Genomic DNA, 23,872 nt, shown 5'->3' with positions numbered 1-23,872 from the left:
ATTCTGGTGGTTACATTGCACGAAATTCACCATTTGCAATGGCTAGTCTTGCGCTCACATGAATCTATGATCTTGCAGTGTTAATCACTTAAATATGTTACCTAGAAAAATGTATTCCCGATATTTCATTACTCTAGGTTAATTATTTTTGATGAGATTTTTTTTCTGTTCATGTACTTTAACTTATGCATGAAAAATCTGAATGGTGTGAAACAAGGAAATAAGAAAAATAACCCACATTCCATACAATTCGGACAGCATTCGGTAGACGCTTCAACAATTTGCTTTTTGCCATAGTTTCCCAGAAGAAATTATTAAAAGGAAAAACTTCATCTTCTAAATATCAGTAGCCGTCGAAACGGAAACTAGCTTCACGGAACTGAAACAGAATTAGAGCTGTAAACTAACAGCATATCGTTACATATCTACATAAATATTCCGTAAGACCCGCCAACTCTCGAGCAGGTATGTCCGTGTATCTCTAAAAGTATTCTAATTCGTTTTCTCTTCTTCTCTTCTAACACAGCGTTCAAGTTGAGGGCCGTAGATTACTTTTCAGTCTGACTACAATACTAGTACCAAGTGAGGGGCTGTAGTAATTAAGACAATGAACTCGCGTTTGGCAATCCATATTTAGAATTTAACGAATTCATACTGGTTTCACACAGGGATATTCATACATTTTTATTTTATGAACAAAAATCCGTCGATTCTAGATTTCGGTTCCTTTACGTTTTTATTTCTGGTAAGTATTTCGGAGCGAAAGCCCCAAAGTCAGGGCTTCCAAGATTTACACCTGGTGAAGCAGTTGCGCCCGAGGGATGTTATACAAACAGAAAAAAGTATGAGCGCTAGCAAAAAGAAACTACAGCGCCATAAAACACCCGCTTATAGGGAAAAATCTGCTCCACTGGTGTCGATAGAGAAATTCCTCTAAGTTCTTATGTTTTCTTTGCACATACACCACCAACAAAAAATTGAAAATAAACATACTATGGTCTAAGGCGCTGCAGTCATGGACCGTGCGGCTGATCCCGGCGGAGGTTCGAAACCTCCCTCGGGCATGGGTGTGTGTGTTCGTCCTTAGGATAATTTAGGTTAAGTAGTGTGTTTAGCTTAGGGACTGATGACCTTAGCAGTTAAGTCCCATAAGATTTCACACACATTTGAACATTTTGAAACATACTATTTGAGCAAAGATTCGCTTAAAGCAGTTCTCCTCATACATACGATACAATGGAGAAACAAGACTGCTGTTAAATATTACAATTTTTTTACTATTACGAGAAATTACGTAAATTCTAGTAAGTGAAGTGGTTTTGCAGAGCTGTCTGTGGCGATTTGATTATTGAAGGAACGGAAGAGTCATTTCTTCGTCTCATCTTCTTCCGTTCCTTCAAAAATCTATTCATCGGAAAAAAGTGTAAAAATACTGTAAGATGCAGATTTGGCTGTATCAACCGGTTAAAAAACTAGCAGAAATCTTCTGAAATACTACAGCATACACTTCCACTGAAAATGGCGAGGATCGCAAACACTCGAGCAATATTCAAGAATCGGTTGCAATCAAGTATTGTATGAGGTACCGCTTAGCAATGTACTGTACTTTCGCCAAAAGTGTTCCAATAAATCGAAGTCGTCCACCTACCTTGTGTGAAACAGCGTTGTTTTTATTACGCAGAGCCTGTACGGCAGTCGCAGACAATTAACGCACACATAGAGGCACCAAAGATAATATATGAAATCAGTGATACATATTCGTTCACGTAAGTTCGAGCCGAGGGTTTTGCATAAATGAAAACAAATAACGAAACGTCAACACAAATATTACAATCTAGTTGGCCGTCTGACGCACCGACATGTCACTTCATAGCGCAATATACGACAGCACAATGCCAACACTGAAATGAATTACACAAAAAGCGATCAGTATTTACACAACAACGTAAGCCTGTGACTTAAACTGCTTACAAAAAATTTTGCATCACAAAAATTATTTACAAAGATTGTGTTCTTTTGATTGGGAACCTCGTTCTCAATATGCTTTTCACCACAGAAAATAGTCCGCCCCCGGTAGCTGAGTGGTCAGCGCGACAGACTGTCAATCCAACGGGCCCGGGTTCGATTCCCGGCTGGGACGGAGATTTTCTCCGCTCAGGGACTGGGTGTTGTGTTGTCCTAATCATCATTATTTCATCCCCATCGACGCGCAAGTCGCCGAAGTACTGCGGATGTGGATATAGCACTCTTACAAGAGGTGTTTGTGGCTGACTTCCTAGTTCCCACCGGATACAACGCCCATGTTTCCCCCGCATCTGAAACCGGTAGCGGCGTCGCCATCCTGCTACGCGACGGACTCCCTGCAGAGGACGTCATCTACCTCCCCACTGCGCGAGGTATGGCCCTCACACTGTTCGGCGTGCGTATTATTAATATCTACGCTCCGTCCGGCTCTGGCCGCCGTCATGACCGACAAACTTTTTTTGCCGAAAGTGTCACGCCCCTATTCACCGGTCCGCAGGACGATTTGGTACTCGGTGGGGATTTTAACTCGACACAAGAGCCCGCGGACCAACTCCCGCGACATTCCCCTTGTGCATCTCTCTCAGTGGTCATCGACCGTCTCCGACTTGTTGACACATGGAAGAAGCTCCACGGAATTCAACCGGGCTATACATTCTACACCTCTCACTCGTCAAGCCGCATAGATCGCATCTACGTTACCCGCTCCCTTGCTGATGGCACACGTCATGCGGAAGTCTGGCCCTTGGCCTTTTCAGACCATGATGCGTACCTCTGTGACGTCACTCTCACCCGACAGCAAGTGTGGCATAGTCGTGGTCTGTGGAAACTCAATGTCGCTCACCTGACCTCCTCAGACTGTCGCCGTATGGTCGAAGAAGCGTGGGCACGCTGCCACCATCGTCGAGAAGCCTATGACTCCACCTTATCATGGTGGCTCTCTTGTGCAAAGCCGACCCTCAGGAAGACTCTGATGAGTTATGGGAAGGAATTAAAAGCGTGGCAAACTAATACCCTGCACTTCTACTACACCATTCTACGTGACTGTACGACGATGCCTTTCTCGCCAGCCCGGCAGTCGATGGTCCATCGCACGAAGGCGCAGATCTCCTTGATCATGCGGCGTAGCTTGGAAGGCACTGTAGTCCGTTCTCGAGCTTCTAATCGAATCCCTCAAGAACGTCCGTCGATGTACCACCTCCTTCAGGAAAGACAACGACGACGACGAGCTCTGATCCAAGTCCTCACTGATGTGGAAGGGCGTCGGCACGACACCCAACAAAGCATCGGTCGTGCTCTCCATGCTCATTTTGCCGCGCTATACGCAGCCGTACCGCATTCTGCAGCACTGATCACAGAAGTCGCTCAGCTTACTACGAACACTCTTCCAGAGGATGCAGTGCATGACCTCCAAGACGACGTAACCACCGATGAAGTGCTAGACGCTATCAAGGCGGGTTCCGATAACAGATCTCCTGGACCTGACGGTATCCCCATCGAATTTTATAAACGTTTTCACTATTTGTTGGCTTCCACGTGGACGGCAATCGCACAAGAGCTGATGACACCGATGACAGTGGTCCCGAGCGCCTTTCTAGAAGGAATTATTATCTCCGTACATAAACCGCGCGGGTTATCGAGGGTCCAGGACTATCGACCAATTACTTTGCTCAACAGCGACATGAAAATATTCACACGGCTACTGGCATCGCGACTCAAGAAGGTCGCCTGTTACGTCACATCCTGCGACCAGACTTCCCTAGGAGGCGACAACAACATCCGTACGGCCCTTTGCCGTTACAGAGACATGATAGCATTAGCGCATCATCAGCGTCTCCCTGGCGCCTTGGCTTCACTGGACTTTAGCCAAGCTTTCGACCGTGTTGACCACTTCTATTTACGGACAGTTCTTCAGCATATGGGTTTTCCTGGCGGTGTTGTAACGGTGATTATGCGCATGTTGAGTAGTACAACCTCTAAAATCATGTACAATGGTCGTCTTACACCGTCCCTGGTCATCGCACGATCTGTACGACAAGGATGCCCTCTTTCCAAGATTTTGTATGCTTTCGCCTTGGAACCCCTGCTCCAGGGCATGCGCCAACGTTTGGAAGGCATGGCTGTGCAAGGCCACCGTTTTTGTTGTACAGCCTACGCAGACGACATAGTACTATATCTGCGCAGTGAAGATGAAGTACGAGCAGCACTGACATGGGTGGCGACTTACGGCGAAGCGTCGGGGAGCTGCCTCAACGTGTCAAAATCCAAGGTCCTGCTCATTGGTGAGGGCTTGCCGGAGAGATGCGCTGTCCCCCTTAGTGTCGCCGCCACCATACGGTGTCTTGGACTTGATTTCACAGCAGACCTGCGCCGCTCAGCGACTATCAATGGTAGACGCTTGCTACAGACAATCAGAGCAAATCTAGCAGATCACCGGCTACGAGCTCTCGACGTTATCCAACGCGCGCAATACGTGAACATGTATCATGCTTCCCGTATATCACACGTGGCTCAAGTACTACCAGTCCCAAATCTCCTGGCGCGACGACTGTTGATGGCTTTCGGCTCCTTCGTCAGCTCGGGGATGTTATTCAAGGTGCAGTATGAATCCCTTGCACTGCCACGAGATCGTGGCGGGGTGGGACTCATCCACGTGCCGACTCGTGTCAAGGCACTATACGTCAGCTCCCAACTAAAACTTTGGCATCGTAGCCCGCAGAGCCTTACTAGCCTCCTGCTTCACAACTTTGCACCGGCCTCCTTGTCCGCCACAGTACTGGTATCGACCATTCCAACCCCCTTTTATTACATCCAACAATTTTTCCTGGAGTTCAGTTATATCTACCGGTCCTTACCACTTACACGTTTGTACCTCACGAAAACAGTCTCCGAATTGTTACAACAGTGCCGCCCGTCCAACCCCATCGAACGTAAGTATCCACAGTACGTGTGGCGACACATATGGAAGGCGATCCATGCGCGTTTTCTCGAATCAGACATTCAATCAGCGTGGTACATCACCGTGAATGGCAAACAAGTTAACCGAGATCGTCTGCACCGCATCCATCTCGCCGATTCATCCCTCTGCACCCACTGTGGAGTGGATGACACGGATGTCCACCGGTTCCACTGTGGCACAGCGCTAGACGTCTGGACACTTGCGCGGCGAATTTTGGCGTTTCTTACTCGCCAGACACCGGCTCAGATCGACGTCCACATGCTATTGTACCCCGATAAGACTTTCTACCCCTCCGCCAAAACTAACTCTGTGAATTGGATCTGTGGCCACACGATCCGCTATCTTTTTACTTCTGGCGACAAATCTACGCTAGGATATTGGACTTATCTCAACGAACGACACTGCGTCCTGATACGCAACCCACGCTATAAACAATATTTTTCCAATTTCTTACGGAGCACTTTCGATGACCCACCTAGTAGCTGGAACGTCCAAGCCCTGAGAAGCTGAAAACTGTATAAAACGAACCAACCTGAATAGATCTGCTACCCAGAACCCACGCCTACGCCAGGAGAAGACACGTTTGGACGAGCTGGCATGCTGTAGGCAGATACACTTCAAGAGCTCCTGTAAGAACTGGATTTTAACTACAAGTCGCACGATGACTTAAAAAAAAAAGCTTTTCCTTATTTATTCCTCATAGTTTGTTCTTGAAGGAAAAAGAAATTTGATTTTGGCTTTGAGAAACTTTTTTTTGTTCCAAAAGACTGCTTCTTCGCCAACAAGACGAAGGAGACTCATTTTTGTTTACTGGAAGGAGGAAAAAAAAAAATAAAAATAAAAATAAAAAAAAAGAGTGGCGTCAAATCAAAAGACTTGCACCAGGCGAACGGTCTACCCGACGGGAGGCCCTCGTCACACGACATTTCATTTTTTACCACAGAAAATAGCCGCATGCACCGTGTAATAAAAGGAAATGTGAACCTGCCTCAGTGTACTTCATGAGGGCGTGCTGTCTCCCAAGTGTAAACGAGACACTGAGGCATGCGTGCAATGCTCAGTCTGTCAACACGCCTAGAGGTGTCATTCGAAGTTTGGACCGAGCGAGCATCGTCACGTTTCGCAAAGAAGGATTTTCAGCACACGAAATTGCCAGCCTAACTGCTCTACACCATAACGAAGCTACTTGAACATTCAATCGCTGTCATGATGATCCACAAAACACTGAAGATCTGCCTTGTAGTCGTCGCTTGCACTCAACAACACTAGCTGATGACTGCTACCTACATGTTATTTCCAATATGTACCCCGAGGAGAACGCAACGGAATTGTGCACTCCCTTTTTGGAGGGCAATGGGAGTGCTGTGTCGAAGCAGACAGAACGCATATGTCTCCACGCGATCAATTTGGCCTCTAGGCATTCATTACAGATAATGGTACCAAACACCAGGACCGTGATGCGCGAAGTAGTTGGAAACCAATGATTCTGGTTTTTTCCACTAATGATTGTAGGTTTCATTTGACATTCGATGATCGTCACAGACGGGCAAGGAGGCAGACCGGTAGCAATGGCTTGTCTTAGGTATACACTCTGAAGGTTTAAAAAGGGTGGTGGGTCAGTGATGTTTTGGGCCAATATCGTTTACGATGTCGAACGTTACTCATGGCTATAGAAGGTAATTTGAGGGCCTCGCACTACCGGGATAGAATATTACGACTTATCGCCCATCCCTACAGTAAATTTTTAAGCGATGGGTTAACGTTCAAGATGACAATGCACGAGAATATTTCGACTGGCTCGTCAACACTTTCCTACAGGAGACAGGAATTAACTCATTCGAATGGGCTGCTATATCTGCTGAGATGAAACCGACTGAGCGCGCTTGGCGGCAGCTGAAATTCCTTCACACACAGCATGACCTGATGAGAGGCACCGTCGGAGAATGGGGCACACTGGGGCAGCTACGTGCCAACCATCTTGTGAACAGTCTCCCAAAGAGTATAAATATGTTACAACGCACATGGTGGACCACCACTCTATGAAAAGATACCCAGCAGCAGTTTTTAATTTCACAGAAGTGCATTTTAGAAAAGACTCTTTTTAATGTTTTGTCTTTATTTCACAGCAGAATTACTTTTTTAGTTTCATAAGACTTATTCCTTCATATTCTGCTCCCTTTGAATCTAAGCTCTCGCAAATTACTATAAAATATAGGGGTAGCAAACATTTTTGACAAGCTCATGGTTCCGTTGCAACTATAGCCATATTACAATGCGGGAACGGAACGATATTGTCAGGCTAATGTAATCTGAAACATATGACTTACCCTAAACATGTTTCTTGAAATTTGCTCCATGGATTTTCTCCAATGCTCTCAAAAGATTTAATAGTTTGATATCAAAGTTCAAATACCAAATTTCTTTGACACAGACCGTAAGATATTATTCTAGATCAGTCAAGGGAAACTAATCAAAGTAAGACACGACGCGCAGCCAAAAATATCTATCACCGCAGTAATTATATTGAAACTCAGAAGTATAAGCAATCATGAGTACTTTTCCAAAAAGAAATTAGTGACGTTGTATTCCCTTTTCTACATAAATTGTCTATATTCCGAAAAAAAAGTCCAGCATTATAAATTTTAAATACTACCACTTACCAAGTTTCGGTGAAATCGTATTGCGGCTAAAGCAGAATTCACATTCAGATGGCTCTAAGCACTATGGGACTCAACATCTGAGGTCATCAGTCCCCTAGACTTAGAACTACTTAAACCTAACTAACCTAAGGACATCACCCACAGCCATGCCCGAGGCAGAATTCGAACCTGCGACCGTAGCAACAGCGCGGTTCCGGACTGAAGCGCCTAGAACCACTCGGTCACAGTAGCCGGCTAAAGCAGAATTTTTTGCTTAATCAGGAGGCTCAACACGTAACAGTTTCGTAGAAATTCGATATGTCAACATGAAACCAGCTGTGACATCATCATTTGAAGAATGGTGTGCTACTGCTCTGCTTATTTCTGTGGTTTTCGTTTCTTACATGAAACAAAATAATAATTTCGCCTAATTCAGTCTCTGAGAGTCGCAGGTTTCAGCGAGGTACTGAAAGTCTCAAAGCGATACCAAGAATCTTAGACGTACTGCAGACGATACAAGAAAATGCACATTGGAGACAAAAACCAATGTTCAGAAACTTCATTAAACGACGCTGAGGAGGATCGAATATTTGGATACGCGACCTGGCCCTTTCGTTCCTCGCTAGAGAGCTTATCTCTTTATCTGTATTATCTTACTGAGTTCGACTTCATCTAATGATTCGAGATGCTGTCACGGCTGCTATGATAAATGCCGTTTACGCTCAGAGTTACGTGTATGACAGCGACATTTCACGATATTATTCTGAACACTTGGAGGAGTATATGGCCAGAAAGACAAAAAACAATGGCTGCAAGGAATTGTCTGATGTTAATCCAAAATATTTTTATGTATTTCTTTATTTACTGATTTAACCTGGCAAGATTAGGGCTACCAGACCTCCTCTTACGCCTAACTTGGCGTTCTACATATTTTACATTGCATGTATTACAGTAAGCACGTTACACTAAATTTGGAAAATAAAAACTACCACGCTACAGATCAGAACAACATTCACACAGTTTATACTCGTGCATGGTAAATACAATAACAGAGATATAAGGGGTCATCGATTCTGGGTCCTCGGCCGAGGGTATCCCTTGCTATTTGTCAGGATTATGTAGGCACTGGATCCGGGAGGTATTGAAATACGCCAACACAAAGTTATTAACGTTTACCACTACATTTCCACAGGAACAGTTATAATAACGTGCTTGCTACGTCGACTCGTCATAAATGTGTCTGACGTCCTAGACCCGGATAATAATATTTGTAAAGGCTCCATTTTGAGCCGGAAAAGACGTCTGTTCCGCATCGAAACCATGCGAGTGAAAAACAGTTCAGTGGCACGACTCGGCCGTGTCAGGTATACTGACACCGCAACAGCCAGCAGTCTAGGTAGGTTTTAAATTATGAGCGTGAAGAAAGGAACGGACGTGGAAGGGAAACATGACTGTGATAACACAAGTTAAAGAATGTAAGGGAGGAGAAGATGGCGTGACTCATAGGGAAAGGAAAAGAGAAAGAAGCGCAACTGGGGAAGATAAGAGCATTAGCTTTGATTTTTGACAGATGGTAAGTTGGCCATATATGTTAATTTTGAAGAAGCGCTATGAGCATGACAGGTGAAAGTTATTTCAACTTTTTCTTAAAAGTAACATGACATCGAATTGCGCGGAGAGTGAGGGGCAACTTATTCCAGAGGTGGACAGCAGCAACAGTGAATGAGGTTGCCATTGTTTTTGTTTTATCAGTCGGCGTAACTAGGATATTGGATGGGTCAGACTTTGTGTTAATATTGCACGAAAGAAGTTTATTCTCTGAGGCGAGGTACTCGGCTGCTGGAGGCAATGGGGTGCTTGAACACTGAGGAGCCGGTAAAGTACACATAGTGTGTGGCAGTCTCGTAACTTATCTGGTCGCAACCACCCTAAATGGGTGTATGAAGCGCTGACATGGTCATATCGACGAATGTTGCAAATTAATACACACAAGCATTCATGGTTAGCTCTAACCGTCTTGTGTTTTCACTAACTGTACCATGTTGAATTACATCACAATACTGCAGGTTGGGGAGAACGGATAATTGCACGAATCTGCGTTTCACTTCCTGTGGAAATACCTTTTTGGGGGCTTAGAGGCAAGCAAAAGGCATCCGGCATACGGTGACCGTATTCTCTGTCCAATTCCAATGTTCATCCGAAATTATATCCCAGTTAATCACTGCTTTCTGATATGTTAATGGGATGCTGTCAAGTTGAAAGTGAGGCAACTGATGACGGAATTCTGATCTTATTAATTTCTGATTGGATAGTAAGATTACTTGCGACTGTTTTGCATTTAGTTTAAGCCGCAGGTTCTTCGCCCATGTTACCACTGAAGACAGATCATCATTCATCTGAGCAATCGCAGTATTTATATCTTCAGGTCTACCACGTAGGTAGCCTTGAATGTTGTCGGCATAGAAATGATATTTACAGAAATACAGAACCGATGGCACCTCAATAATATGCAAGGAAAACAAATGAGGGCCTAGGAATGACCCTCGTGGCACTCCTTAAAGAACGTTTCCAGGACGGTTCTTCATTCCCACACACAACACTCTGCTGTCTATCACGTTTCAAACCACTTCAGGACACTCCCTGACAAGTTAAGCTGTCGCACTTTTCTGAGCATTATGTCAAAGCTTACAGTGTCAAAAGCTATGCTGAAATCTAGTAGAGTCAGTACTGTGGCCTCAGGATTGCCCATTTCAGGTTACCTTCGTTAGTGTAGTGTTGTGCTATGGTGTTTATGAAAGCCTAGTTGGTATATGTCAGACAAGTTGAATGCGCACAAGTGTTCAGTAATTTGGTGGTGAACAATATATTCAGGGCTTTGGAAACCGCAGGCAGGATTTCGAGGTTGGAAAAGATAGGACTATGGTTCTTTTCCATGAAGCGCGATATATTCCATTCACGAGAGAGAAATTATATTTAATTTTTCTGTCAAGACAGGTATTAAGCTATCGGCTACGTTCTTGATCATTGTTATGCTAATACCGTCGTTGTCTATCGCTTCAGAAGAATTCTTACTATTATTGTTTTACTTATTGTTACGTGTTTTAGGAGGAAAGTGTTGCGTTTAGTTATGTAGTTAGAAGATTCTTGTGGGCGACACATGGAACTTAAATGGCGCAGAGAAAAATCCGTTCAGTTCATCGGCTGAGGCCTGAAAAGCTGCTCCTGATTTTACCTTTCTTGCATAGGGTCGCGGGTGTCGTATTGCTGCATACAATGAAAGGAGCGTGTCTCATTTTGGCATTGCGAACGCATTGTCTTACCCGGTTTCGTAGTTTTCTGCATTCTTCGTAACGTTCAGTTTCGGGTTTACCTTGAAATGTCTGTGAGCAGCATCCCTGTTGTTCATCGTTTGATGTAATTCCGTTGTCAGCCCTGGAGCAGGGGCCTTTCTTAAACGGATCGTGCGTACAAGGGCATGTTCGTCGTACAGAGTAATGAATTTATTAGCAAATTCAAGATTTTATCATCAGTTGTGAGCTCTATGATTATTTGATGGCATGAGGTGTCTTAGCAATTGGCTGTTATAACGCCACAATCCATATGTTTAAGGCCAATATCAATGACATTCTCGAACAACCGTGTATCTGAGATGTTATTTTATTGTATTTTTAAGGCTACTAGTTTCAGCATTCCACTATGTCATTTTCAGGCCCCGTATGCTTATCTCCAAATAAACGATAATGTCATATAGTGCCATAAATCTCTGGATTCCGTGAATTCAATCGTTTCACTATTGCTTAATTTCGAAAGAAGCGCCAGTGAAACGATTGAGTGCACGACACTGGGGGATTTATGGCACTATATGACATCGTTTATTTGTAGAGATGCATGTGGGGTCTGAAGATGGCATAGTGGAATGCCGAAACTGGTAGCCTTAAAAATACAATAAGATGACATCTTAGTTACACGACTGTTGGAAAATTTCGTTGATACTGACAATTACTTAACCAGCCGATGTCCCCTGTCCATGATGGATCAACAGAGATATGTTCAATATTCCTACGTGTTATATAGCGCGATTTCAGCTTTGGAAGCTGCACAGAATAGGCCATGAATATTATATCGTGTGCTGAGAGGCCTGGAGCCGAGGTTTGACATATATCTGTTACTTCGTCAATCTTTTTCTTCGCGATCACATCTATATGTGTGAGTGTGCGTCGTATGGTGCGTTGGTTCTAATGGAAGTATTTTCATGTTGCTGCAACTAAACAATCTTCTTAAATTAACTGTTGAAGGAATGTCTCTCAACAAGTCTCTGTTCATGTTTCGTGTTCGTACTGACAGTGTAGTGAATGTAATTCCGACTGAAACGAGGTCACTCAACTGGTTTTTGGCGGCTTGTAGACGACACCAGTTAAACACTTGTGCCTATGTACACTTATTTCAATAAACTTGAATTCAGCGTGTTTTTTTCGGTAGAGTTTGATTTGCTTAGGGCTTTGGGTTTGAGATCAGTTCGTACAAATGCCCCGACACCCCAGCCGCGTTTGTTTGATCTGCCCGTCCTAAGAAATGTATATCCTGGGAGATGAACAGAGGCAGAGGATATGTGTGGTTTTTGCCATGTTTCGGACAGGAGAATTACATGACAGTTAAGTTGGTGGAAGAGGAGACTCGGTTCTTTGTAATGTGAAGCTAAAAGATTGGATGTTGGAATGAGTTAGTAACAACTGTGCCGCATTTTGTTGGGCTGTTTGGAGAAGGCTGACTGACAGGTAATTGCTGTACGCGCCTAGTTGTTAGATGGAGTAGTGGCCTGCATTTCCGTGAAGCCACATACCTCGGCCAAGAGTGGTCAAGGTTTCTGCACGCCGTAGCAATTCGTGAAGCAGTGAGGATCGCGAGGTCAAGATTTTCTGAGGTCATGGAGGAGTGGGAAGCAGGAAATATGGATGATCTGACAATTGTGAAAGCAATTAACCCTCCGTATTAAAGGAATAAAATGTAGTTAATCTATTGAACAGTTCACGGTGGGAAGACAGAGGGGTGATTTACAAGACCGATGCGGTCAGCAGAGAAAAATATGTTTAATAAATACAAAATCAGCACAGAAAACTACAATTAAACTAGAACTTACTACAATAGCACTGACTGTAATTTTTTCTTGGCAGTTTTCACATATAAGGTGAGTGAGTGAGGAATTTTATGAAAAAAAGTAATACAGTGCTATAATTACAAACGGATAACGAAATCTCAGACAAATAGTATTAGCAGTAACTAAAATTAAGTAATACTGCAGTTAAGGGTAATTCACTCCTGGAAATGGAAAAAAGAACACATTGACACCGGTGTGTCAGACCCACCATACTTGCTCCGGACACTGCGAGAGGGCTGTACAAGCAATGATCACACGCACGGCACAGCGGACACACCAGGACCCGCGGTGTTGGCCGTCGAATGGCGCTAGCTGCGCAGCATTTGTGCACCGCCGCCGTCAGTGTCAGCCAGTTTGCCGTGGCATACGGAGCTCCATCGCAGTCTTTAACACTGGTAGCATGCCGCGACAGCGTGGACGTGAACCGTATGTGCAGTTGACGGACTTTGAGCGAGGGCGTATAGTGGGCATGCGGGAGGCCGGGTGGACGTACCGCCGAATTGCTCAACACGTGGGGCGTGAGGTCTCCACAGTACATCGATGTTGTCGCCAGTGGTCGGCGGAAGGTGCACGTGCCCGTCGACCTGGGACCGGACCGCAGCGACGCACGGATGCACGCCAAGACCGTAGGATCCTACGCAGTGCCGTAGGGGACCGCACCGCCACTTCCCAGCAAATTAGGGACACTGTTGCTCCTGGGGTATCGGCGGGGACCATTCGCAACCGTCTCCATGAAGCTGGGCTACGGTCCCGCACACCGTTAGGCCGTCTTCCGCTCACGCCCCAACATCGTGCAGCCCGCCTCCAGTGGTGTCGCGACAGGCGTGAATGGAGGGACGAATGGAGACGTGTCGTCTTCAGCGATGAGAGTCGCTTCTGCCTTGGTGCCAATGATGGTCGTATGCGTGTTTGGCGCCGTGCAGGTGAGCGCCACAATCAGGACTGCATACGACCGAGGCACACAGGGCCAACACCCGGCATCATGGTGTGGGGAGCGATCTCCTACACTGGCCGTACACCACTGGTGATCGTCGAGGGGACACTGAATAGTGCATGGTACATCCAAACCGTCATCGAACCCATCGTTCTACCATTCCTAGACCGGCAAGGGCACCTGCTGTTCCAACAGGACAATGCACGTCCGCATGTATCCCGTGCCACCCAACGTGCTCTAGAAGGTGTAAGTCAACTACCCTGGCCAGCAAGATCTCCGGATCTGTCCCCCATTGAGCATGTTTGGGACTGGATGAAGCGTCGTCTCACGCGGTCTGCACGTCCAGCACGAACGCTGGTCCAACTGAGGCGCCAGGTGGAAATGGCATGGCAAGCCGTTCCACAGGACTACATCCAGCATCTCTACGATCGTCTCCATGGGAGAATAGCAGCCTGCATTGCTGCGAAAGGTGGATATACACTGTACTAGTGCCGACATTGTGCATGCTCTGTTGCCTGTGTCTATGTGCCTGTGGTTCTGTCAGTGTGATCATGTGATGTATCTGACCCCAGGAAGGTGTCAATAAAGTTTCCCCTTCCTGGGACAATGAATTCACGGTGTTCTTATTTCAATTTCCAGGAGTGTATAAAGACTATAAGTGAAGGTACCAGTACATAGATAATTACAAAATTAATACAACAAGGACAATAGGGAAGGCACAGAAAAAGATAGTTACAGAGTTAATACAATTTCAAGATAGCATTTAGGCAGCATAACGGATGTTGCACTAGGTTATAATTAAACCAAAGCGAGATGTGTTAAGTTTCCACTTTTGCTCGCGTAGTTTCACTCAATGCTATTCAGTTCTGTCACGTTCGTAAAGTCTTTTTTCCAGCTGCGGTCTTCATAATTACTCTGCCATCCTGAGTCTACACATTCTGAAGACCTAATGGGACATTGCATTGTTCAGAATCTTTAGCAGTTGTAGTGCACGTGCGTCTACCTTTGCCTTACACGTAAGGTAGTATCACGTAACTGCGAGTATGGTGGCGCCATCTATTGGTAGACTGACGCGTGCGCACCGTTTGATGTTGCGTAGCGCCACTGTGGTTTCACCCCGAAGAGAAGGTGGTCACACAAGTTATCGTCCACTACCGAACATGCAGGCGATTAAGCAAAAACTACGAGGAGTGATTCGATTTTTGGCGGCTGAGGGAGTTGGAGGCCGTGAAATATACTGTGAGTACAGTCTGAGTCGTTCTAGTGTTGTAGAATGGCGCAAACGATTCCTTGAGGGGCGCGAGTCCCTGGAAGACGATGTTCGTCCTGGACAGGCTCATCGTGTCATCACACCGGTAATGGTTGCGGAAGTGAATGCTTTAGTCTTGGACATCCGCTGAATCACCGTGGACGAGGTCCATCGGTTACTGGGTACTAGCGTGGGCACCGCCCACACCGAAATGCATCAGCACTTGAACTTTGGAAAAATCTGTGCGAGTGGGTTCCCCACGAACTGACCGCCGAACAGTGCAATACTCGAATGGCGATGGCTTTCAGTCATCTGCAACGTTATCATGAGAAGGAATACGGCTTTCTGTCGCATACTGTCACAGGTGACGAAACATGGTGTCACCATTTTGAACCAGAAAGGAAGCGTCCGAGCAGGCAGTGGAAACTTCACCACCTCCAAAGAAATAAAAGCCCATGCACACCAGTTCTGGTAAGGTCATGATGTCCTTTTTTTGACCACAAGAGCCCACTACTTGACGAGTTCTTGGAACCACCATCAATGCACAGCGTTATCAAGCCACTTTACAGAACCTTAGACGAGCCATCAAGTCGAAACGCCGAGGCATGTTGTCCAATGGCATTATGCTCCTGCAAGATGATGCCCGCCCATACACGGCCAACGCAGTGAAGACTACATTGCAGCAGTTTCGGTGGGAAACGCTGGAACATCCACCGTACAGTCCCGCCCTTTCACCGTATGACTTTCATGTGTTTGGACCTCTAAAACAAGTTATTCGCGACGAAATATGAGTGCGTCCATGTCTGGATCCGACAGCAGCCTACTAGCTTCTTCAAGGATGGAGTCGACCGGCTAGTGTTGCAAGGGGTAAATGTGCCAACAGTTTTGGCGACTATTTTTGAGTACGTGTACTGTGTATAACTACAAAAAAAATGGTTCAAATGGCTCTGAGCACTATGGGACTCAACTGCTGAGGTTATTAGTCCCCTAGAACTTAGAACTAGTTAAACCTAACTAACCTAAGGACATCACAAACATCCATGCCCGAGGCAGGATTCGAACCTGCGACCGTAGCGGTCTTGCGGTTCCAGACTGCAGCGCCTTTAACCGCACGGCCACTTCGGCCGGCTGTATAACTACATTTTTGAGTTAATAAAATCGTTAACGCTATTTTACACTAGTGACCTGGTTTCATTTGAGTACCCCTTATATGTCAGCCTTAATTACTTCAATGCCTAATTTTCACGTGCAACCTATATAAGCGGTTGTCTTCGTCTTCCGCTCATCTTATTCTACGCCAAACAGCCGCAGACTATTTCGCCTTTGAGAGTGCTCCAACTCGTTCGTCGAAACAGATAGCTTTTCTTCCAATTCTTGTGTCTCTTTCTCATACGGAGACACAGACATTTTTAAAGCATAATTTCAACAATACTGCTCTCAAGAGTTGCACGAGTTTTGGCTAAGACTGCTGCCGTTACTGCATCTGAAATAGTGCCACCAATCAGATCAAGATCATCTTTATTGTGAACTTGGCACTAACCTCAGACAGGACCAGTTTCGCTACACCGAGAACCCGGGCCTCACATTCCGCCACAAAACGGATCGCCGCACTTGATAATACCCTCTTGCTGGACGTGCTGTCGTTTCCTTTTCTGTTTACCAGTTTTCCAGTGCAGATATTGATGAAGTACAGAAACTACAGCGCTACTGCGAAAAAAACTGCTGTTTGCACGAGTTCCGTTTGTTTTGAACAACACCAGTGACGAGAATACCTTCGATTTCGACTAATATTTGCGAGCCAAACTTAAATCACGTTACGCTGCAGTCGCCATTTCACTCATATTATTGTATTATCTGCGATGGAAACACTAGAATTATGGTAAGCAGTCTTGCAGTTCGAAGCAGAGAGAAAACAGCAATCTAAATCGATGTTTAAAAAGTAAAATAAATAAAAATACAAAAAAGGCACCATCTGTTGATTAGCCAATAAATGCTCGAGCAGGATTTAAAAAAATGCATAATGTTAACAATTTCATTCTTGCTAGGAGTTAATCAATTCCTGTACAATGTGTCACGTTCTGGGACACTATGATAGGTTTAATTCACTCCATTCGCAATAACAAGAAATGGAGTTCTTCGACTAAAAAATGCGAGAACTGGTAAGCTTTTGGATGGGTTGCAACAGGAAAATTGCCGAAGATAAAGAAACACTACAGATTTTCACTGTCAAACAGCGCTTGCTTAAAGACGATTTAAGAGGGAAAATAATGCCGGTAACTAGCTGACTATAAGGCTACAAAAACTATTTTCACTGCAATTGCACCACTAGAGCTCTTTGGACGCCGATCCAAGGTCTCAATAAAGTGCAATTAAAATTTATTCCGTTATTTTAACGTTACTTAAGTTGTTATATTTTTTAAGACTGCTGTTACGTTTATAAAACAGAGTAGCTATTATGTCCAATCATCGTTACACATACGAAGTTTCAGAAACAAAGAAGTAGAAAAAAAAGGAATGCTTTCAAGAGAATAGGTAATACGTACGTCCACAATTTCGTAGTCGCGAGTACTATCAATGGATATTTAAAAGTTTTACAGATAGCGCGAAAACGTGGATACCTGCGACAGAATTGATAACGTGAGACACAGACAATAAAGTGAATGGGCGTAGATAATTGGTTGTTGATGCCTTACACAACAGCATCTGTATTGGACTGAGTTTTAAGGGTCTTTATCGATGATACACATGGGGCTGTGTTGCTCGAATCCGACTGTCGAGCTTGTCGGACATACAGGATGCGTCAGGAACTAATGGGTATGTGAGGGTATTCATGTAAGAATTGCTGGTGGCTAAATCGGAACACGTCAAGGGATGATCACGGTATTCCATGTCAGGCAATTTCAGGATATTTGCACATGCCATCCGGACACAGATGACGGAATCCATAATGCTACAACATTTCATGTCCGCACACACCGTTCGTTGGCAACTCTCAACCAAGAAACTGCAGTAGGCTGTCGTAAGATTTGGTGAGATTCTTTAATTGCGTGGCATGGACTTTTCACGACAGATTCAGCAACGATTTCAGCCCCGAATTTCAGTTCAGAACTACCACAGATTATTATCATGTACAGCTTTCTTTATTCGTTTGAGTGGCTCCGTATCAAATACAGCGCTGGATTTCGTTTCGACTTTACCATGTTGGTATATGTATCCTGAAAGAGATTATTGATAAATCCTATCAAAACTGCAGAGTAGCATATTGGCATTCCGCAGAGAGACCAGGGAATGACTTCAGAGCATCTGCTGATGGCACAGCTATACCCCAACCGGCCTTCTCTGACCTCATCCTTTACATTTTATGAGACAGCATTCTGATACTTATGTCTTTTAGCAAGACATGTTGAATAGCGCTGTGAACTGCCTGCAGCGTCACGAATACTTCCGCGGCCGGCTCTATCCTGCAGTGCCGACAGAACATTTAACGAACCAGTTCATGCGTCGGTTCTGACCCAGCGTTCGACTCTATGACATCGACGACCAAATGCAACAACTATGACTGGACTCAACTCAAAAGGGCATATAACTACTGAGTAACTGCTTTCCTCGCCACAGAAAGGCTTATATGCGGGCTCGACCTGACCAATCTCTCCCTGCCTTGTGCTAAGCTGTAATGGGTGGAAGACAGTATGTGTAGCTTCTATCAGCCGCAGTACACGTTTTGGATGCTTTCTTACTATTTAAAAAAACATAGATTTAAACTGTACCCAACTGGAACTCACTGACTCACACGGGTCTTGGCGTCAATTGCAAAGTTCTTTCAACTTAAGTCATCCGATAACACCAAATCTGATTGCTAGGAATTCTCAAGTCGTGTATTACGGTATTCTGAACGTTACCGCATTTTAACTGTTGCTATATGGAATTTTTTGGGGCGGAAATTGGGGGCCGGCCCAGCATTTGCCTAAACAATCTAGAAACATTGCATAAACAGCATTCATACTGGCCAGTGCAGGAAACCTATGGTCTTTATCCCGCCGCGCGAATTCGATCAAGGTCCGCTTCACCTCCCTACGTCGCAAGCTAGCGTGCTGTGCGTTACGCTACACGAGCAAGTGCAGGGGTATATCCAAGTAAATGCTTGAAGGTTAAAAGTGGATATGCTGGTAAACTGCTCTTACTTGTACTTAGACCCGTATGAATCCCATTGCGAATCTACGTATTCTACGTGTGAATAAGAAGAGAGAAAAATGAAGTTCACGGTCGTTGTGTTGTTACGTATGAAAGAAGTAAGTAAATATGTAGGGAGATACTCAGCTAACTCCGTGACATAATGGCAAGGAAATACTATGTCGAGCTTTTCTAACATAAAAGACAGTACAGTGATCCAACGAGATATTTCCCAATGTTTAAATTCTCTGAGTCTCGAAATCGGTATAAATTAATTATTTCTAAGTGCAATGATTTGAGGAACGTCGGTGATCGTTTGGTTAAGTACACTGACAAAGCTCTTTTTTTACGCAATTCGAAGGTCTGCATGCAAGCACGAAAAAGAAAACCTCCTTTTGCATCGTTTTAAACCAGAGTAAGGTAGCTACGGTGCTGGAACTACTGTTGACCGACGAAGAACTTTAAACTACAGTTGGAAAAGCGCTCTAACTCAGAACATAGTGTAACAACATAGTACTGGTTCCGTTTGATAGTCAGGCGTTGTTCACGTTTTACAAAATAAATGCAATGAGCAGTTCATATACCAGCAGCGGTACTTATATATAAAAAATGAAGTTTTCTGTAGAGTTTCTCGCACGCCTGCCACAGTACGCTTTTTTACTCCACAGCTCACAGTTGACACACGAAGTTGCGTTCCTTTGGAGATAATATTTCTGATTGCAGCAAAGTCGGAAATGTTTCACGAAGTAACAAATTAAATACTTCAATAAGCATTTAAGCCGCAACATATACTGAATTACTGTTTCGTAGAAAAAACGAAAATGAGGCCGGTTACTCAATAAATCGTGAAACCAACGTAAAATTATTTTCAATCTCAGAATGTAAAGATTTTTTACGGTGATATACTGAGATTTCAAACCCCCTACGTACCTGAAAAAAGTGCAGTGATCCCATAGATTGTACGTCTACTCAACACCACTTGTCGTCAGTCATCTCCTTAACTAATTCAGGTGAGTTGATATTGTTATCAAATATGTCCGGCACATTCTGATTTTAATAGCGTCATAACAAACTTGCAATGTCATTAAAATCTACACTGTTGTTTTTAAAATTATAACACACAGCAGCACAAAAAGTGGACAGCTACTGTAAGTTAATATTAGACAGGGTTCGTTATGAGCGTGTAAAAATGTATTGTATAGGAAACAGATATTTTCAGCACCAGTGCACACTGAGCCCGAAACACGTATTGCAGTGTGAACTTAATGAATGAAAACATATGAACATTTATATTTACGTCGATGATTGTGGCCACATATTTGTCGCAGTAACTGGCATCAAACTACAATATAGCTGACGAAGTATTTCAAAGAAATCAAAGTAGAAAAAAAAACTTGTGTGCTCTTTCTACACTGTTTCTATAAACCATCTATAATTGCACTGCCACGTTTCTTTAAAGACGAACAGATGTCGTTAAAATTACTGCATCCAGCCAGTTCCAGTTTCGAATTTACAGCGTGACAAAAGGTCATAAGACTGTATGATCAGTGGAATAACTACTGTAGAGCAAATAATATGAGATGCGGATGTTTGGCAAAATTTACAGCCGTGATGTAGTTTTTAACAGCAGTATGTAGAAAATCTGGATGGTTTGACGCTGTCTGTCAAGATGCGATTCTATCACACAATCAAGACCAGCTGAACACTTTCAGTTTATTGTTACAAAGAATGACAGAAATGTCTTCCCAAATTTAATAGCAGCCGTCCAAATCACGCTGATGGTCGCTGCCTCCATCGCCAGCTTCGGGAGATACTTTAGCAAGCGCATGCTCACACTTTCGTATCTCATATAATGTATGGCACAAATTTGGCTCAATGAACATGCTCCGCGAAGTATTGAATGGGATGAAACAGAAAACTGTATTATGACAGACTAATTGCAGCAGCGAAATAACGAGATCCACTTTTTTCAATAAATTACTAAAGTCAGCACAAATATATTGAAGACTTGATTATATTTATTTTATTTTGTTAAAACAAACGTAATTCAACCTTAAGTTGTGGGAAAATCACTGTCATGGTTCCTTACGTTATTATACTGATTCCTGTTGAAAGAGATATAAAGACCGTTCCTGTTACAAAAATATAGGATAACACTTTTTATCTACATTAGATATAAGAAAAACAAACCAAGTTTCCTTTTGGTTACAGACTTAATCTTTGTTCCTGTTTCAAAATTACTTTTCCCTAAAAACCCTTTCGACTTATTAATCCAACCAAATACAGCAAACTAACAACGGCGGAAGGAAAAAGAGAGTGGGCGAAAGAGAGAGGAGAGAGGGGAGGAGGAGGAGGAGGAGGGGAGGGCGAGGGAGGGAGGGAGGGGGAGGGAATGGGGAGGGGGAGAAAGGGGGGGCCGCGCGGGATTAGCCGAGTGGGCTGGGGCGCTGCAGTCATGGACTGTGCGTCTGATCCCGGCGGAGGTTCGAGTCCACCCTCGGACATGGGTGTGTGTGTTTGTCCTTAGGATAATTTAGGTTAAGTAGTGTGTAAGCTTCGGGACTGATGACCTTAGCAGTTAAGTCCCATGAGATTTCACACACATTTGAACATTTGAGAGAAGGGGGAAGAAGGGAAGGGTGGTAGGGGGGTGGACCAAGTAGAATTTTGTCCCCAGGCTCCAGCCACTCGCTAACAGAATGCTGACTGCTACTAGTTCTAGTTGTAAAGCTCACACATATATTTTAGTAAGTCATTACTCTACAGGTTTTCAATTTTTTACTCAAGCAACTCTATTTGAGATAAGGGAGAACACCACGAAAAATATATATTTCAATTGCTTGGTCCCGCTTTTATATATAGCTAAGCAGAATAGTTTTTTGTGTACTTTCAATTGAAAAAAAGAAAGAATCTGAAAATGGCCTTAAGTTACAAAACGAGAGTACAGGAAAGTAAGTATCTTCCATCTTGCCGCAATAAATGATTACGAATAAGAGATCTAAAATCGAACAGAAAATACGTCTACGTTGTTTTCTGGTTCTCTGTGTTGATCTGCGAAGTTCATAAGCCTACCAAATGTAGAAAGGAAAATTTTAAAAGTGGACTTCTTGTAGTATTTGGTCAAGAAATGTAATCACATTTATACGAAGCAAAATTAGGTTCGATGGATCAATATCAGATTCCGTAGAAATAAGCTGGCAGCTATGCAAACAGATAATGACACTGCTGCGGCGGACACATCAAAGCGATGAAGTTACGTACCGGATATCGCATGCAGAATCTTCCTATCGGCGGAGTTGAATTTTAATGGGTCCTCATCCACATCAGCTGAAACAGAGAAATACTTACGTTAAAAACTCATTAAATTTTCGCCATCAACAAACTGCCAAGCTTTCTTTATTACTATGCTTAATCAGTACTCAAGAAGCCAAAAGCATTTTCAGCGAGATTGTCATATGACAGGTAACAGAAGGCCTACAGTATTAAATTGTCATGTTTTCATTTCAAATTTAAATTATATTGATCATGTAAACATTCAAATACAGTAAATCATAATTCAAGAAATTATTGCTGAAGTACGAAGCCCTGATATTCTCATCTTCGGATGAAGAATCGCCTATCGCTTATGCAGCAGCACACGGTTTGCTGCTTGGCATGGCGCATACACGTACAGGGGCAAGCAGAAAGCTATAAACGTTACGTGGCTTCTCACTTTCGCTGTCGCAGTACGACTGTATTGCTGCACACTGCGTCTCGGTCTTCATTTCGTATTGTCCACTGGCCTGACTGAACTGGCGATAATAGCACAATATCTTCCACGCTATAAGAGAACGATTCAGTATTCGACACACAACTACGTTAACTACACAAGACATCATTTTATGTTGCACACCTAGGCAGAAAAAGGAGAGAAACTATTAAATCATGTAACATATTAAACTGTACTTGTATAATAATACTCTTTGTGCTAATTCCCAACGTGGTTTACGTTTGAGGAATACTCTGTAAGCTCTATTATGATATGAATACTGTAGGTAAATGTAGGAGAAGACTGACATGTCGTAGAAGAATCTGGAATACTTCGACCAAACAGCTTCGCATCGTAACGTAGTCACTAGTTAAACGGAGTGCCACGTCCTTTCTTGGCAAAAGTGAGAAATTTTATGATATAAAGCATGAGAAATAGATTTCAGGAAAATTTTATCGGGTGTCGCTATAGTCCAAGAGTATGAATACATTGCAACAAATTCAATTTTGCAGAACGATAGGATCGTATTGTCACTATTACTCAATGCTCTTAGGCGGAAATATTCAAGGTTAACCGCAAATTACCCAGTAATGAATTTCAAAAAGTCTCCACCTCTACTAACGTCTTCTACGAAGTACAAGCAATGCTAAACGATAGCCCCATTAAATCTTGTGTATTATCAGTTTATATACACTAGAGGTGAGTATACGAGTCTTTCATTAGCCCTTATATAGGGTGAACTAGAACTACACTGACAAACTTTGAGACGTTGTTCAGAGATACCTTCTGGCCCTCAGGGTATTTTTGTGTAGGGGACCCACAGTCGCCGGCGGCTAGTTACAAAGTAATAATGTAATTATGATTTATTCGGTTTCTTACTGCAGTCACCCTTGACTCTCTAAAAATACCTTCAAAACAATGAAAAAGCCTGTAATATGCATAGCGTCGTCGTGCAGCTTCTCCACTGCGTTCACTGGGTCCATACACGAGGTGCAC

The 23,872-nt window shown here is 43.8% G+C and overlaps 1 protein-coding gene across 1 annotated transcript in view; it reads right to left on the bottom strand.

The window, feature by feature from the left end:
• LOC126253284 (nuclear hormone receptor FTZ-F1) overlaps positions 1-23,872 on the bottom strand; it is a 1,090,123-nt gene that overhangs the window by 528,329 nt on the left and 537,922 nt on the right. Inside the window, exon 3 of the mRNA XM_049954520.1 lies at positions 22,390-22,455. Within this exon, the coding sequence (XP_049810477.1) occupies positions 22,390-22,455 (66 nt within the window). The remainder of the gene's footprint in view (positions 1-22,389; positions 22,456-23,872) is intronic.

This window comes from Schistocerca nitens, chromosome 1 (genome assembly GCF_023898315.1).
Source record: "Schistocerca nitens isolate TAMUIC-IGC-003100 chromosome 1, iqSchNite1.1, whole genome shotgun sequence".
Classification (NCBI taxonomy): domain Eukaryota; kingdom Metazoa; phylum Arthropoda; class Insecta; order Orthoptera; family Acrididae; genus Schistocerca; species Schistocerca nitens.
This window is presented reverse-complemented; position numbering and strand designations above follow the sequence as displayed.